Genomic DNA, 14,106 nt, shown 5'->3' with positions numbered 1-14,106 from the left:
GAGGGAGATCAAGTGGTGATGATGTGTACCCTTCTAATCTCCCTTCCAATGGTGTGGGGCCAAGAGTCCAGTAGCAAGCACCCTAATTCCTTGTGCCATGAAGATATTTTGCAATAGGCAATCTATTAACATGTTTCCAGCCTGTCAGAATGACTGAACAACATAACGGTAATGTTAACCAACGCCTGCGGCTATGCTCACCCGAACAGAGCAACACTTGAATTGCTTAGTCGGGCGCCATCTAGTGGCCGCAGATGCACAAAACGCTTGTCCCCCCCCCCCTTTCAAAGAAGTGAGGGGCTGCGTTAGCCTTCTATTGTATAGATTGTTAAACTAATATGGATCCTATTGGTCTGCAATAAGTTTTAAGGGAACAGGCATGGAAACATTAATATGCAGGGGTGTAAATGTGGAATCACTGCTAAATGGTAATAGGACGAGTACACAGTGTACGCACCTTTGTTCTGACACAGCAGAGTCTGTACAAGAATACAGGAGCAGTATACCACACGCCAACACCCAAGGGGGAATATAACCCTGCATTGGGCCCGAAGCGTGGCGAGCGGACACTCTGCGCTCGTAGACGGTATTCTGACTGTCGTGATGGCATGCTGAGTCCAGTTGAACTCCTAGATTAGCCTTGCAATAACTGTGATGATTCTCAGAGCAGTTATATTAAGCTGTACATGGTTAAAGCCTAAAGAGAACATTTTGTCGTTGGCGTAATAATATTGTTAGTCTGCGGAACACAAAAAGCTAAAATTCTTACTTTGAAGGTGAATGGCGCACTTGATAAGAATACATGTTTTGTTTTTAGACTTTCTCTTAAGAGGGTTAGGTTGGGATTGTCATCCTCTTATACTGTATTTCAGATGGTACATTATAGGTAAATATCGGAAGGCCCTGTATAACTTATAAACAGTACTCCTTTGATATTCATGTATAAACTTTTTTTTTTTTTTTTTTACAGATACGTTAAAGATGTGGGGGGGTTTTGTGCGCTCGTTAGTGTTAATACCGTGTCTGAAAATTTAGAACTCGGCATGTGCTATTTCTCATGAGTAAACACGTTACCAGAATTATAGATTGTTTTAATAAAAGTGCAGTGAATGCAACAGACCATCTCAAATGCAGATTAGCTTTGTTTCCCAGTGCATCTGAATCATTTCCTTGCGTCATCTAAAGGTCTAGTGACTTGAAGTTCCTAAAAGCTATTTATGGTTTCTATTGCGTAATAAAATGCAGTTGATGTTTAATTTTTTTTTATTTTTTTAATCTCTACTTTTCCTGCGCAGAATTTGATCAATGGCTTCTGTGCTATAATCCATATTAGTTTTATTTGTATAGCCCATTGGGTTATGTTACTTTTTAAATATAAATCAATGAGGTCTTCCCTGCCTTGGTTTTGTTGCACTCAGATGTTTATTTTTCTTCAAAAGGGAAGGTCTTTTACTGTAGATGCAGTTTCCTTCTCTGAGGACACAGGGTATTCAATTAGGGCCGTTTGGCACTTTTCGCTAGTTTTTTAGGACGAATGGGGATTCGCCCTATTCAATAGCAGGGCCGTTTTTCGCATAGGCTAATAATTTGGCAGGAGCGAAAAATATGTCGATCAGCCTATCAATGTGTTGTCGCGCCGGCAAAAACGCAGGCTGTTTTTGACTATTTTGAGGAATTTTTTGCCAATGTCTTTTTTGCTAAAAAAAAAAGAAGTGAAAAGCCATTGGGGAAAAATGCGTTTTAAATAAGCGAAAATGGCCCACCGTAGAATACGCACGGGGTGAATTCGTTAGCTCAGAAATTGTCGGCGCTAATTGAAAAACCGCATAAATATGCCTGAATTCTTACTGTGACCTAGAATTGGACATGGCACTTTACATAAATGGTATATTACTGTGTGCTGGAAAAGATTGTGAGAGTGTGGATGGGCGTGAATGGGTTGCCTCTGGGAAGTAATGATTGCAGTTAGTTTGGGATGTTCTTTAAAATACAGTCTTTAACTAGACTCTTAACTGTAATAGGTTATAAGCAGGGCAAATATTCTAATTAATTGAGCTACTTTCAACCACTAGTTTACTTTGCACAGCTCTTATTGTTATGTGGTAAATCTAATAAAATAAAAGTGTAATACTAATATTGTTGTGGTTTGTTTATTTTCTGCGGTTTATACTGTATATCCGTTATTGCAGGCATGTCCAAACTGCGGCCCTCCAGCTGTTGTGAAACTACATATCCCAGTATGCCCTGACACAGGTTTGCTGTCATAGAATGCTAAAGCTGTGTCAGGGCATGCTGGGATGTGTAGTTTCACAAGAGCTGGAGGGCCGCAGTTTGGACATGCCTGAGTTTGTGATGTTTGTCATTCAGTAGCGTGCTAGTTTATCTGTCCTATAATACTATTGTCCTTCCAGTGCATTCACACTGTTTGATAAACAGGATGAAGTTTAATAGTAGGTCATTGTGGCATGATGTGATTTATTTGGGGAATGGTAGGTCAAGATTGTCTGAGGAATTAAATAGCAGGAGGTGGGGGGCATGACGATACAGTCCTATACTTAAGGGGTGTACACACGGTGAGATTCGGGCTATGCCCAATTCTCACTATGCGATAGGGACTGTGGTCGGTATTCCAAGCATAGATGACTGTGCTTGCGATACTGGCTCTGTGCGATTTTGGCTGTCAATTTTGACTACTTTTTATACTAGTCAAAATTGACTTGCCTGCACAGTCAATCTAGGCTTGCGATACCAACCTCACGGGACCGCGCATCGGAATCGCATAGTGACTTTCACCTTGCGATCTGCACTAACTTTCCTTGCGATTTTGACTATATAGTTAAAATTGCAAGAAAATATCTCACCGTGTGTATACACCATTACTCAAGATATGTAGAGATAAAGCTGTAGCTATATCTAGTTCTCTGTACTCAGTACAGTTAAACAGAATATTTGAGGTTAGAGTTCTGTTTAGCTGCAATTATGCATATGTTGTTGTTGTTGTTGTTGTTATTCCTCTTATTTTTTTCTCTTTTTCCTAAACAGGATCAATTTGATAATTTAGAGAAGCACACACAATGGGGATTAGACTTCCTGGACAAGTATGCAAAATTTGTGAAAGAAAGATTAGAAATTGAGCAGAACTATGCAAAACAACTTCGGTGAGTGCTGTGTAATTTCTGTATGTGTGGAAAGTAATGTGTTTTGAAATATATTATTAACTACTTTATTGCCCAAATGGATTATTTCTGAGACCTCATATATGCCGGTTAGTTATAGTGAAACCAATGTTGTAAACAAATTTGGTGCCTTGTGCAGGAGGGGGCATTGTGCCATCTAAGCTTTCTCTGTTGAAAACTGTATTGCACATACCTTCAGTTATAACCGTTCTTGCAACTTTTTATTGTTCTTCATGAAAATGTTTTTTCCAGGGATAAGCAGCTTGTGTCCTCCATATGCTGTGGAACTGTACTTCCCAGCATGTAAGGCCACAGCTTGCCGTTAGGACATGCTAATAATATGTCGGCCCAAGTGTAGTTTCACAGCAGCTGAAGAGACACAGGTTGCCTACCCCTGGTGTATGCAATGGCTGATTAAATACAGAAATTGACCTGGAGGCTGCACAATGGGTCCAAGTTTCATGGTAGAAGTAAAGGCTCTCGGTAGTGTCTTTTATAAATTGTTTTTTAATCACAATTCACAACACTTAATACAGTAGGGTGTTTTCTAACGAGTGCACTGACTAACTGTCTTTTTACTTTTTATAATACTATAAAACTTAAATCATTTATGGAATGAATATATAGTGAAAATGTTTCTCAGTAGCGTCTTATCTATAGTACAGTGTAGTAAATGTGTGGTAGTACAGATGGCTCTGCTTAAATTGTTACTTGATCACTGGTGAGAAATATTTACATCTGTTCTTCACATAGCACTAGACAACTGTATGTAAAGGTGGGTACACACTAGCCGATGTGCTCCGTGAGCGACATTACCTAGTGTGTCCCTGCTCGTCTCGGTCCGCCTGATGGGCATACACACTGTGTGATATCACACAGTGACTCATGCTGTGGCTGGGCTGCACAGTGCATCAGGAAAGTATTCACAGCTCCTCACTTTTTCCACAATTTGTTATGTTACAGCCTTATTCCAGAATGGAATAAATTAATTTTTGTCATCAAAATTCTACACACACTACCCCACATTGACAACGTGAAAAAAGTTTTTTTTTTTTTTAGATTTTTGCAAATTTATTAAAAACACAAAACACTAAGAAATCACATGTACATAAGTATTCACAACCTTTGCCATGAAACTCAAAATTGAGCTCAGGTACATCCTGTTTCCACTGATCATCCTTGAGATGTTCCTACAGCTTAATTGGGGTTCACCTGTGGTAAATTCTGTTGATTGGACATAAGGCACACACCTGTCTATATAACGTAGGTCTGCAAATTCGGTCCTTATTACCCCACACAGTGCATGTTTTCCAGATAACCCAGCAGGTGCACAGGTGTATTAATTACTCAGAGACATTTTAAAAGGTCTGCAGGTGGAGTTAATTATTTCACTTGTGATTCTGTGAGTAGACCTGCAAAACATGCACTGTGTGGGGTAATGAGGACCGAGTTTGCAGACCTATGCTATATAAGGTCCCACACTTCACAGTGCATGTCTGAGCAAAAACCAAGCATAAATTTAAAAGAATTGTCTGTAGACCTCCGAGACAGGATTGTCTCATGGCACAAATCTGGGGAAGGGTACAGAAAAATATCTGCTGCTTTTGAAGGACCCAATAAGCACAGTGGACTCCATCAGTAAATGGAAGAAGTTTGGAACCACCAGGACTCTTCCTTGAGCTGGCCGGCCATCTAAACTGAGCGATCGAGGGAGAAGGGCCCTAGTCAGGGAGGTGACCAAGAACCCGATGGTCACTCTGTCAGAGCTACAGAATTTCTCTGTGGAGAGAGGAGAACCTTCCAGAAGGACAACCATCTCTGCAGCAATCCACCAATCAGGCCTGTATGGTAGAGTGGCCAGACGGAAGCCACTCCTTAGTAAAAAGCACATGGCAGCCCGCCTGGAGTTTTCAAAATGCACCTGAAGAACTCTGACCTTGAGAAACAAAATTCTCTGGTCTGATGAGACAAATATTGAACTCTTTTTGGCGTGAATGCAGGCGTCCTGTTTGGAGGAAACCAGGCACCGCTCATCACAGGCCAATTCCATCTCTACAGTGAAGCATGGTGGTGGCAGCGTCATGCTGTGGGGATGTTTTTCAGCGGCAGGAACTGGAAGACTGGTCGGGATAGAGGGAAAGATGAATGCAGCAATGTACAGAGACGTCCTGGCTGAAAACCTGCTCCAGAGCGCACTTGACCTCAGACTGGAGCAACGGTTCATCTTTCAGCAGGAATACTCTCTGAATGTCCTTGAGTGGCCCAGCCAGAGCCCAGACTTGAATACGATTGAACATCTCTGGAGAGATCTAAAAATGGCTGTGCACCAACGCTTTCCATCCAACCTGATGGAGCTTCAGAGGTGCTGCAAAGAGTAATGGGCGAAACTGGCCAAAGATAGGTGTGCCAAGCTTGTGGCATCATATTAAAAAAGACTTGAGGCTGTAATTGCTGCCAAAGGTGCATCAACAAAGTATTGAGCAAAGGTTGTGAATACTTTTGTACATGTGATTTCTTAGTTTTTTATTTTGAATAAATTAGCAAAAATCTCTATGGGGTATCGTGTGTAGAATTTTGAGGGAAAAAATAATGTATTCCATTTTGGAATAAGGCTGTAACATAACAAAATGTGGAAAAAGTTAAGCACTGTGAATACTTTCCAGATGCACTGTACATGCAACTTTGAAAGAGGAGTCCAAATTGACCTGCATGTACGGCTGACACTGCCGGTCGTTAACGGGCATTGGTCGTATGCACCTTAAGGTACTTGCATTGAAAGAATTTTAACCAACAAAACTGATCCGTTTGTTTTGCTATAATAAAACACAGCAATATAACAATAATAAAATAAAATCCATTCCTTTTAGCTTTCAATCAACTAAATCTGAAAAATAGTGAATCAATAGATTACTTTGTACTTGAGAGTAAAAGGCAAAATGTTTATTAACTCTTTGGAGGATAGTCAGGGTGTGGTGAGAATTAGCCAGAATTGCCACTTTTTTGTTTATGAAGTGTAATGATGAAAAAATAGATGTTTCACAGGAAATCTATGAAAAATATTGTTTATATATTTTTTGTTTATCAGTTGTGTTCTTCTATTTATGTAATACTGGATGTCTATCAGAACCATGTTGAGTAGTCTGTCTGGTAGAAAGGATAGCCTCTTGTAAAGAGATGGGCGTTTTCAGAGAGTATATGATGCCTGAAGGAGAATCTGATCAGGCGGGATCTGATCTGAAGATCGACAATGTTTAGGTCGACAGGCTTGGAAGGTCGACATGTGCTAGGTCGACAGGTCAAAAGGTCGACATGCGTTTTTCACATTTTTTTTCTTTTTTTTTTACTTTTTCATACTTAACGATCCACGTGGACTATGATTGGAATGGTAATCCGTGCCGAGCGACGCGGTAGCGGAGCGATGATCCACACCCGATCAGGCATGGTAGGGAGCACCATAGGTGGCTATCAGCACAGGAGAAGTCTTGCAGGTGGCAATGAGAGGTGGTTATAAGAGGAGGTGTAGCACACGTCATAGGTAGATGGAAGAGCATTTTCAATGTGGGATGATGAAGTGGTATTGTTGAAAGCTTTGTAGGGTAAGGTAGAATCAGTTTGAATTGGACTATAGATATGTAGTCCTTTTTTTCTTTTTTTTTTTTTTTCTTATGGATTTGCAGAGTGGTGAGACTAGTTAGAGGTAAATTAGGTTTGCTACATTGTTTTAAGACCTATTACAGTGTGGACAGGTAGGGTGAGGTTGCAGTAGTGGAGTTAGAGTTGATCAGAGATAATGGGCCTGAATCAGGTCCCAACATAGTAGTGTCGCATGCTGCAAAGTACGGATGTTCAGTACTTTGTGCATGCGCCGGACCCATGCATGCACATGTGCAGTATGGGTCAGCGACATCTGTCACACTACTATTTGACAATCTGCTGCCACATGGGGGCGGGGGGCCATTTTCCAAAACTGAGACATCGATACTAACAGTGTGTTAAAACAAGGTGCTTGTAACAATGTATAAATTTTGTTTGCAACAAATAAATGTTGCAATACTGTAGTGCAATACCTGTAAAAAAAGGATTAGTAAATGTTTACAGCCCCTTTTGTGTTTATTTTGCGGTCCTGCCGGATTTCTGTGCTGCCGGCTCTTTGTCCCGCTAAAGTCTCTGTGCGGGATGGTTGTGACCCTATCTTTCCCTATACTACCCACCTTTTACTCAGCAGTGGTGGGACGGGATCTTGACTCCAGGCGGAAAAGATGCTTCTTCTCTTGAAAAAATGTATATATGTGCAATACCTGATAATTTCTAACTGGGCCATGTGCAAACCGCTTTTTTTACATAATTTCCGGGGAGGTACTTCCCCGTTTTTAACAATTGTTCAATAAAGTTTTTTTTATAAATAATAAGATTGGCTAAACCAGTGACATCCTCGATAAAGGGCGTGCAGCCCGAAACGCGTTGGAAGCAATCTACGGTCCGTGCACTCTCAGCTATACAAGAGCGCACAGTAGAAAAAGCACCCTCCCGTCCGCTTTACAAGCCGGGATCCAGAGCGGCCGCAGCAGCACAGCACGGCTGAAACAAACAGCGGTCACGGAGAAGAAGCATCTTTTCCGCCTGGAGTCAAGATCCCGTCCCACCACTGCTGAGTAAAAGGTGGGTAGTATAGGGAAAGATAGGGTCACAACCATCCCACACAGAGACTTTAGCGGGACAAAGAGCCGGCAGCACAGAAATCCGGCAGGACCGCAAAATAAACACAAAAGGGGCTGTAAACATTTACTAATCCTTTTTTTACAGGTATTGCACTACAGTATTGCAACATTTATTTGTTGCAAACAAAATTTTTACATTGTTACAAGCGCCTTGTTTTAACACACTGTTAGTATCGATTTAATTATTTCCTTATTCAGGGCAGCTCAAACACCCAAATCCCGGCAACAGCGCGGTATTTCTTCTTTTTAAACAAAACTGAGACATGCCATCTACGTTTTGGGGGAGTGACGAGGCCAGGATCTCTGTTAGAAGACAGAGATTTTCTGGCCCCTATTGGATTTGCGGGGGCCGACTTTCGTGACCCATGAGCCTATTGTGTTGCAGGTGATCCAATGCTGCGTCCTGGGATGCAGCTTGGATCACTAATGCAAGCAGGAGGCATCTATTTACATCAGATGCCTCCTGCTTCATTACTATTTTGGTGCATTACTGCTGCTTTCATGTAAGCAGCTGCGATAGCACTTCCAACTGAATCAGGCCCTATGGGTGCACTTTGGTTAAAAAAAAAAAAGTTTGAAGGCTAGCAGTATTTGGGAGGTGGGGACTTTGTTTTAGACATGATATAAAGGGCACTGGGATGTAGACTAGAGAATTGATAGCATGAGATAGTAGAAAAGGGGAGAGGCCAAGGAAAGAGAGAGAGAGAGAGAGATGTTTATGCTGGTGGTCCAAAGCGGCTGATAGGTTCAGGAAAAAGAGTATGGAGTCCCTGCCCCACTCTCAGGAACTACTTGTATCCCAGCACTCTCCTTAACCTGTGTGGGAACTCCAAATTCGTATAATAACTTGAGTCTCATGCCATGACTTGCTCCATACCAAGCATACTCTCTTCACTTGCTCTGTCTGCAGTGTCCCTTCTGAGTCACCTTGCCCTGCTGTCTTTTTCGCTCCTGTGAGGCTGGTCTATCTTTCGCCATGGGGCATGGCCTCCTAAAAGGGTGCACAACAAGTAAGATGTGGCTTTAAGGATGCATTTAAATTCTTGCTGTAAAATAGTACAAAAATACAGATGTGTTCTCCTACACCTAGCCTGAATACACCGGGGGTGAATGGCTGGGCCGCAGTGGGTCTGGGGGATGAATGGCTGGGCCGCAGTGGGTCTGGGGGATGAATGGCTGGGCCGCAGTGGGTCTGGGGGATGAATGGCTGGGCCGCAGTGGGTCTGGGGGATGAATGGCTGGGCTGCAGTGGGTCTGGGGGGATGTCCTGTCTAACTAGCCAGATTCTCAATCACAATTGTTTATACCCATATATTTTTATTGGAGATTTTGTTATGCCTGTATAGGGTATTTCTCTTACGTCCTAGAGGATGCTGGGGACTCCGTAAGGACCATGGGGATAGATGGGCTCCGCAGGAGACATGGGCACTTTAAGAAAGAACTTTAGGTATGGTTGTGCACTGGCTCCTCCCTCTATGCCCCTCCTCCAGACCCCAGTTTACTACTGTGCCCAGAGGAGACTGGGTGCATTACAGGGAGCTCTCCTGAGTTTCCTGAAAAAAAGTATATTTGTTAGGTTTTTTTATTTTCAGGGAGCCTGCTGGCAACAGACTCCTTGCATCGAGGGACTGAGGAGAGAGAAACAGACCTGCTTTAATGTTAGGCTCTGTTTCTTAGGCTACTGGACACCATTAGCTCCAGAGGGATCGGTACGCAGGTCTCACCCTCGCCGTCCATCCCAGAGCCGCGCCGCCGTCCTCCTCGCAGAGCCGGAAGATAGAAGCCGGGTGAGTATGAGAAGAAAGAAGACTTCAGATCTTCACTGAGGTAACGCACAGCAGTTAAGCTGTGCGCCATTGCTCCCACACAGCACACACAAACGGCAGTCACTGTAATGGTGCAGGGCGCAGGGGGGGGCGCCCTGTGCAGCAATAAAACCTCTTTTTCTGGCAAATGTGTATATATACAGCTGGGCACTGTATATATATATATAAAGAGCCCCAGCCAGGTTTTTCGATATTTGAGCGGGACAGAAGTCCACCGCCGAGGGGGCGGGGCTTCTTCCTCAGCACTCACCAGCGCCATTTTCTCCACAGCACAGCGCTGAGAGGAAGCTCCCCGGACTCTCCCCTGCTTATCCACGGTGAAAGAGGGTTTTAAAGAAGGGGGGGGGGGCACATAATTGGCGCAATATACAGAGTACAGCGCTATCTGGGTAAACATATATTGTGTGTTTTTTCCTGGGTCATTGGCGCGGGGTGTGTGCTGGCATACTCTCTCTCTCTGTCTCTCCAAAGGACCTTGTGGGGGAACGGTCTTCAGATAAGAGGATTCCCTGTGTGTGTGGTGTGTCTGAACGCGTGTGTCGACATGTTTGAGGTAGAAGGCTCTCCAAGGGAGGAGGTGGAGCAAATGAATGTGGTGTCCGTCGAGAACGCCTACACCCGACTGGATGGATATGTGGAATGTTTTAAGTGCTAATGTGAATTTATTGCACAAAAGATTAGACAAAGCTGAGGCTAGGGAACAGCCAGGGAGTCAACCCATGTCTGTCCCTATATCGCAGGGACCTTCGTGGTCTCAAAAGCGCCCACTATCCCAAATAGTAGACACTGATACCGACACGGATTCTGACTCCAGTGTCGACTATGATGATGCAAAGTTACAGCCAAAATTGGCTAAATGTATTCGATATATGATTATTGCAATAAAAGATGTTTTGCATATCACAGAGGAACCCCCTGTCCCTAACACGAGGGTACACATGTATAAGGGAAAGAAACCTGAGGTAACCTTTCCCTCTTCTCATGAGCTGAACGAGTTGTGTGAAAAAGCGTGGGAATCTCCAGACAAAAAACTGCAGATTCTTATGGCGTATCCTTTCCCGGCAAAGGACAGGATACTAGAGATGAGCGCCGGAAATTTTTCGGGTTTTGTGTTTTGGTTTTGGGTTCGGTTCCGCGGCCGTGTTTTGGGTTCGACCGCGTTTTGGCAAAACCTAACCGAATTTTTTTTTGTCGGATTCGGGTGTGTTTTGGATTCGGGTGTTTTCTTCCAAAAAAACTAAAAAACAGCTTAAATCATAGAATTTGGGGGTCATTTTGATCCCAAAGTATTATTAACCTCAAAAACCATCATTTCCACTCATTTTCAGTCTATTCTGAATACCTCACACCTCACAATATTATTTTTAGTCCTAAAATTTGCACCGAGGTCGCTGGATGACTAAGCTAAGCGACCCTAGTGGCCGACACAAACATCTGGCCCATCTAGGAGTGGCACTGCAGTGTCACGCAGGATGTCCCTTCCAAAAAACCCTCCCCAAACAGCACATGACGCAAAGAAAAAAAGAGGCGCAATGAGGTAGCTGTGTGAGTAAGATAAGCGACCCTAGTGGCCGACACAAACACCGGGCCCATTTAGGAGTGGCACTGCAGTGTCACGCAGGATGTCCCTTCCAAAAAACCCTCCCCAAACAGCACATGACGCAAAGAAAAAAAGAGGCGCAATGAGGTAGCTGTGTGAGTAAGATAAGCGACCCTAGTGGCCGACACAAACACCGGGCCCATCTAGGAGTGGCACTGCAGTGTCACGCAGGATGGCCCTTCCAAAAAACACTCCCCAAACAGCACATGACGCAAAGAAAAATTAAAGAAAAAAGAGGTGCAAGATGGAATTGTCCTTGGGCCCTCCCACCCACCCTTATGTTGTATAAACAGGACATGCACACTTTAACCAACCCATCATTTCAGTGACAGGGTCTGCCACACGACTGTGACTGATATGACGGGTTGGTTTGGACCCCCACCAAAAAAGAAGCAATTAATCTCTCCTTGCACAAACTGGCTCTACAGAGGCAAGATGTCCACCTCATCATCATCCTCCGATATATCACCGTGTACATCCCCCTCCTCACAGATTATCAATTCGTCCCCACTGGAATCCACCATCTCAGCTCCCTGTGTACTTTGTGGAGGCAATTGCTGCTGGTCAATGTCTCCGCGGAGGAATTGATTATAATTAATTTTAATGAACATCATCTTCTCCACATTTTCTGGATGTAACCTCGTACGCCGATTGCTGACGAGGTGAGCGGCGGCACTAAACACTCTTTCGGAGTACACACTTGTGGGAGGGCAACTTAGGTAGAATAAAGCCAGTTTGTGCAAGGGCCTCCAAATTGCCTCTTTTTCCTGCCAGTATAAGTACGGACTGTGTGACGTGCCTACTTGGATGCGGTCACTCATATAATCCTCCACCATTCTTTCAATGTTGAGAGAATCATATGCAGTGACAGTAGACGACATGTCCGTAATCGTTGTCAGGTCCTTCAGTCCGGACCAGATGTCAGCATCAGCAGTCGCTCCAGACTGCCCTGCATCACCGCCAGCGGGTGGGCTCGGAATTCTGAGCCTTTTCCTCGCACCCCCAGTTGCGGGAGAATGTGAAGGAGGAGATGTTGACAGGTCGCGTTCCGCTTGACTTGACAATTTTCTCACCAGCAGGTCTTTCAACCCCAGCAGACTTGTGTCTGCCGGAAAGAGAGATCCAAGGTAGGCTTTAAATCTAGGATCGAGCACGGTGGCCAAAATGTAGTGCTCTGATTTCAACAGATTGACCACCCGTGAATCCTTGTTAAGCGAATTAAGGGCTCCATCCACAAGTCCCACATGCCTAGCGGAATCGCTCCGTGTTAGCTCCTCCTTCAATGTCTCCAGCTTCTTCTGCAAAAGCCTGATGAGGGGAATGACCTGACTCAGGCTGGCAGTGTCTGAACTGACTTCACGTGTGGCAAGTTCAAAGGGCATCAGAACCTTGCACAACGTTGAAATCATTCTCCACTGCGCTTGAGACAGGTGCATTCCACCTCCTATATCGTGCTCAATTGTATAGGCTTGAATGGCCTTTTGCTGCTCCTCCAACCTCTGAAGCATATAGAGGGTTGAATTCCACCTCGTTACCACTTCTTGCTTCAGATGATGGCAGGGCAGGTTCAGTAGTTTTTGGTGGTGCTCCAGTCTTCTGTACGTGGTGCCTGTACGCCGAAAGTGTCCCGCAATTCTTCTGGCCACCGACAGCATCTCTTGCATGCCCCTGTCGTTTTTTAAAAAATTCTGCACCACCAAATTCAAGGTATGTGCAAAACATGGGACGTGCTGGAATTTGCCCATATTTAATGCACACACAATATTGCTGGCGTTGTCCGATGCCACAAATCCACAGGAGAGTCCAATTGGGGTAAGCCATTCCGCGATGATCTTCCTCAGTTGCCGTAAGAGATTTTCAGCTGTGTGCGTATTCTGGAAACCGGTGATACAAAGCGTAGCCTGCCTAGGAAAGAGTTGGCGTTTGCGAGATGCTGCTACTGGTGCCGCCGCTGCTGTTCTTGCGGCGGGAGTCCATACATCTACCCAGTGGGCTGTCACAGTCATATAGTCCTGACCCTGCCCTGCTCCACTTGTCCACATGTCCGTGGTTAAGTGGACATTGGGTACAGCTGCATTTTTTAGGACACTGGTGACTCTTTTTCTGAGGTCTGTGTACATTTTCGGTATCGCCTGCCTAGAGAAATGGAACCTAGATGGTATTTGGTACCGGGGACACAGTACCTCCAACAAGTCTCTAGTTGGCTCTGCAGTAATGATGGATACCGGAACCACGTTTCTCACCACCCAGGATGCCAAGGCCTCTGTTATCCGCTTTGCAGTAGGATGACTGCTGTGATATTTCATCTTCCTCGCAAAGGACTGTTGGACAGTCAATTGCTTGGTGGAAGTAGTAAAAGTGGTCTTACGACTTCCCCTCTGGGATGACCATCGACTCCCAGCAGCAACAACAGCAGCGCCAGCAGCAGTAGGCGTTACACGCAAGGATGCATCTGAGGAATCCCAGGCAGGAGAGGAATCGTAAGAATTGCCAGTGACATGGCCTGCAGGACTATTGGCATTCCTGGGGAAGGAGGAAATTGACACTGAGGGAGTTGGTGGGGTGGTTTGCGTGAGCTTGGTTACAAGAGGAAGGGATTTACTGGTCAGTGGACTGCTTCCGCTGTCACCCAAAGTTTTTGAACTTGTCACTGACTTATTATGAATGCGCTGCAGGTGACGTATAAGGGAGGATGTTCCGAGGTGGTTAACGTCCTTACCCCTACTTATTACAGCTTGACAAAGGCAACACACGGCTTGACACCTGTTGTCCGCATTTCTGTTGAA

At 44.5% G+C, this 14,106-nt stretch overlaps 1 protein-coding gene across 3 annotated transcripts in view; it reads left to right on the top strand.

Annotated features, from left to right (window-relative positions):
- FNBP1L (formin binding protein 1 like) overlaps positions 1-14,106 on the top strand; it is a 261,673-nt gene that overhangs the window by 124,673 nt on the left and 122,894 nt on the right. For all 3 annotated transcript variants that reach the window (XM_063939867.1, XM_063939866.1, XM_063939868.1), the window contains exon 2: positions 3,043-3,158. In XM_063939867.1, the coding sequence (XP_063795937.1) occupies positions 3,043-3,158 (116 nt within the window). The remainder of the gene's footprint in view (positions 1-3,042; positions 3,159-14,106) is intronic.

This window comes from Pseudophryne corroboree, chromosome 9, assembly GCF_028390025.1.
Source record: "Pseudophryne corroboree isolate aPseCor3 chromosome 9, aPseCor3.hap2, whole genome shotgun sequence".
Lineage (NCBI taxonomy): Eukaryota > Metazoa > Chordata > Amphibia > Anura > Myobatrachidae > Pseudophryne > Pseudophryne corroboree.
Note: the sequence above shows the minus strand (reverse complement) of the source record. Positions and strands in the feature narration are given on the sequence as shown.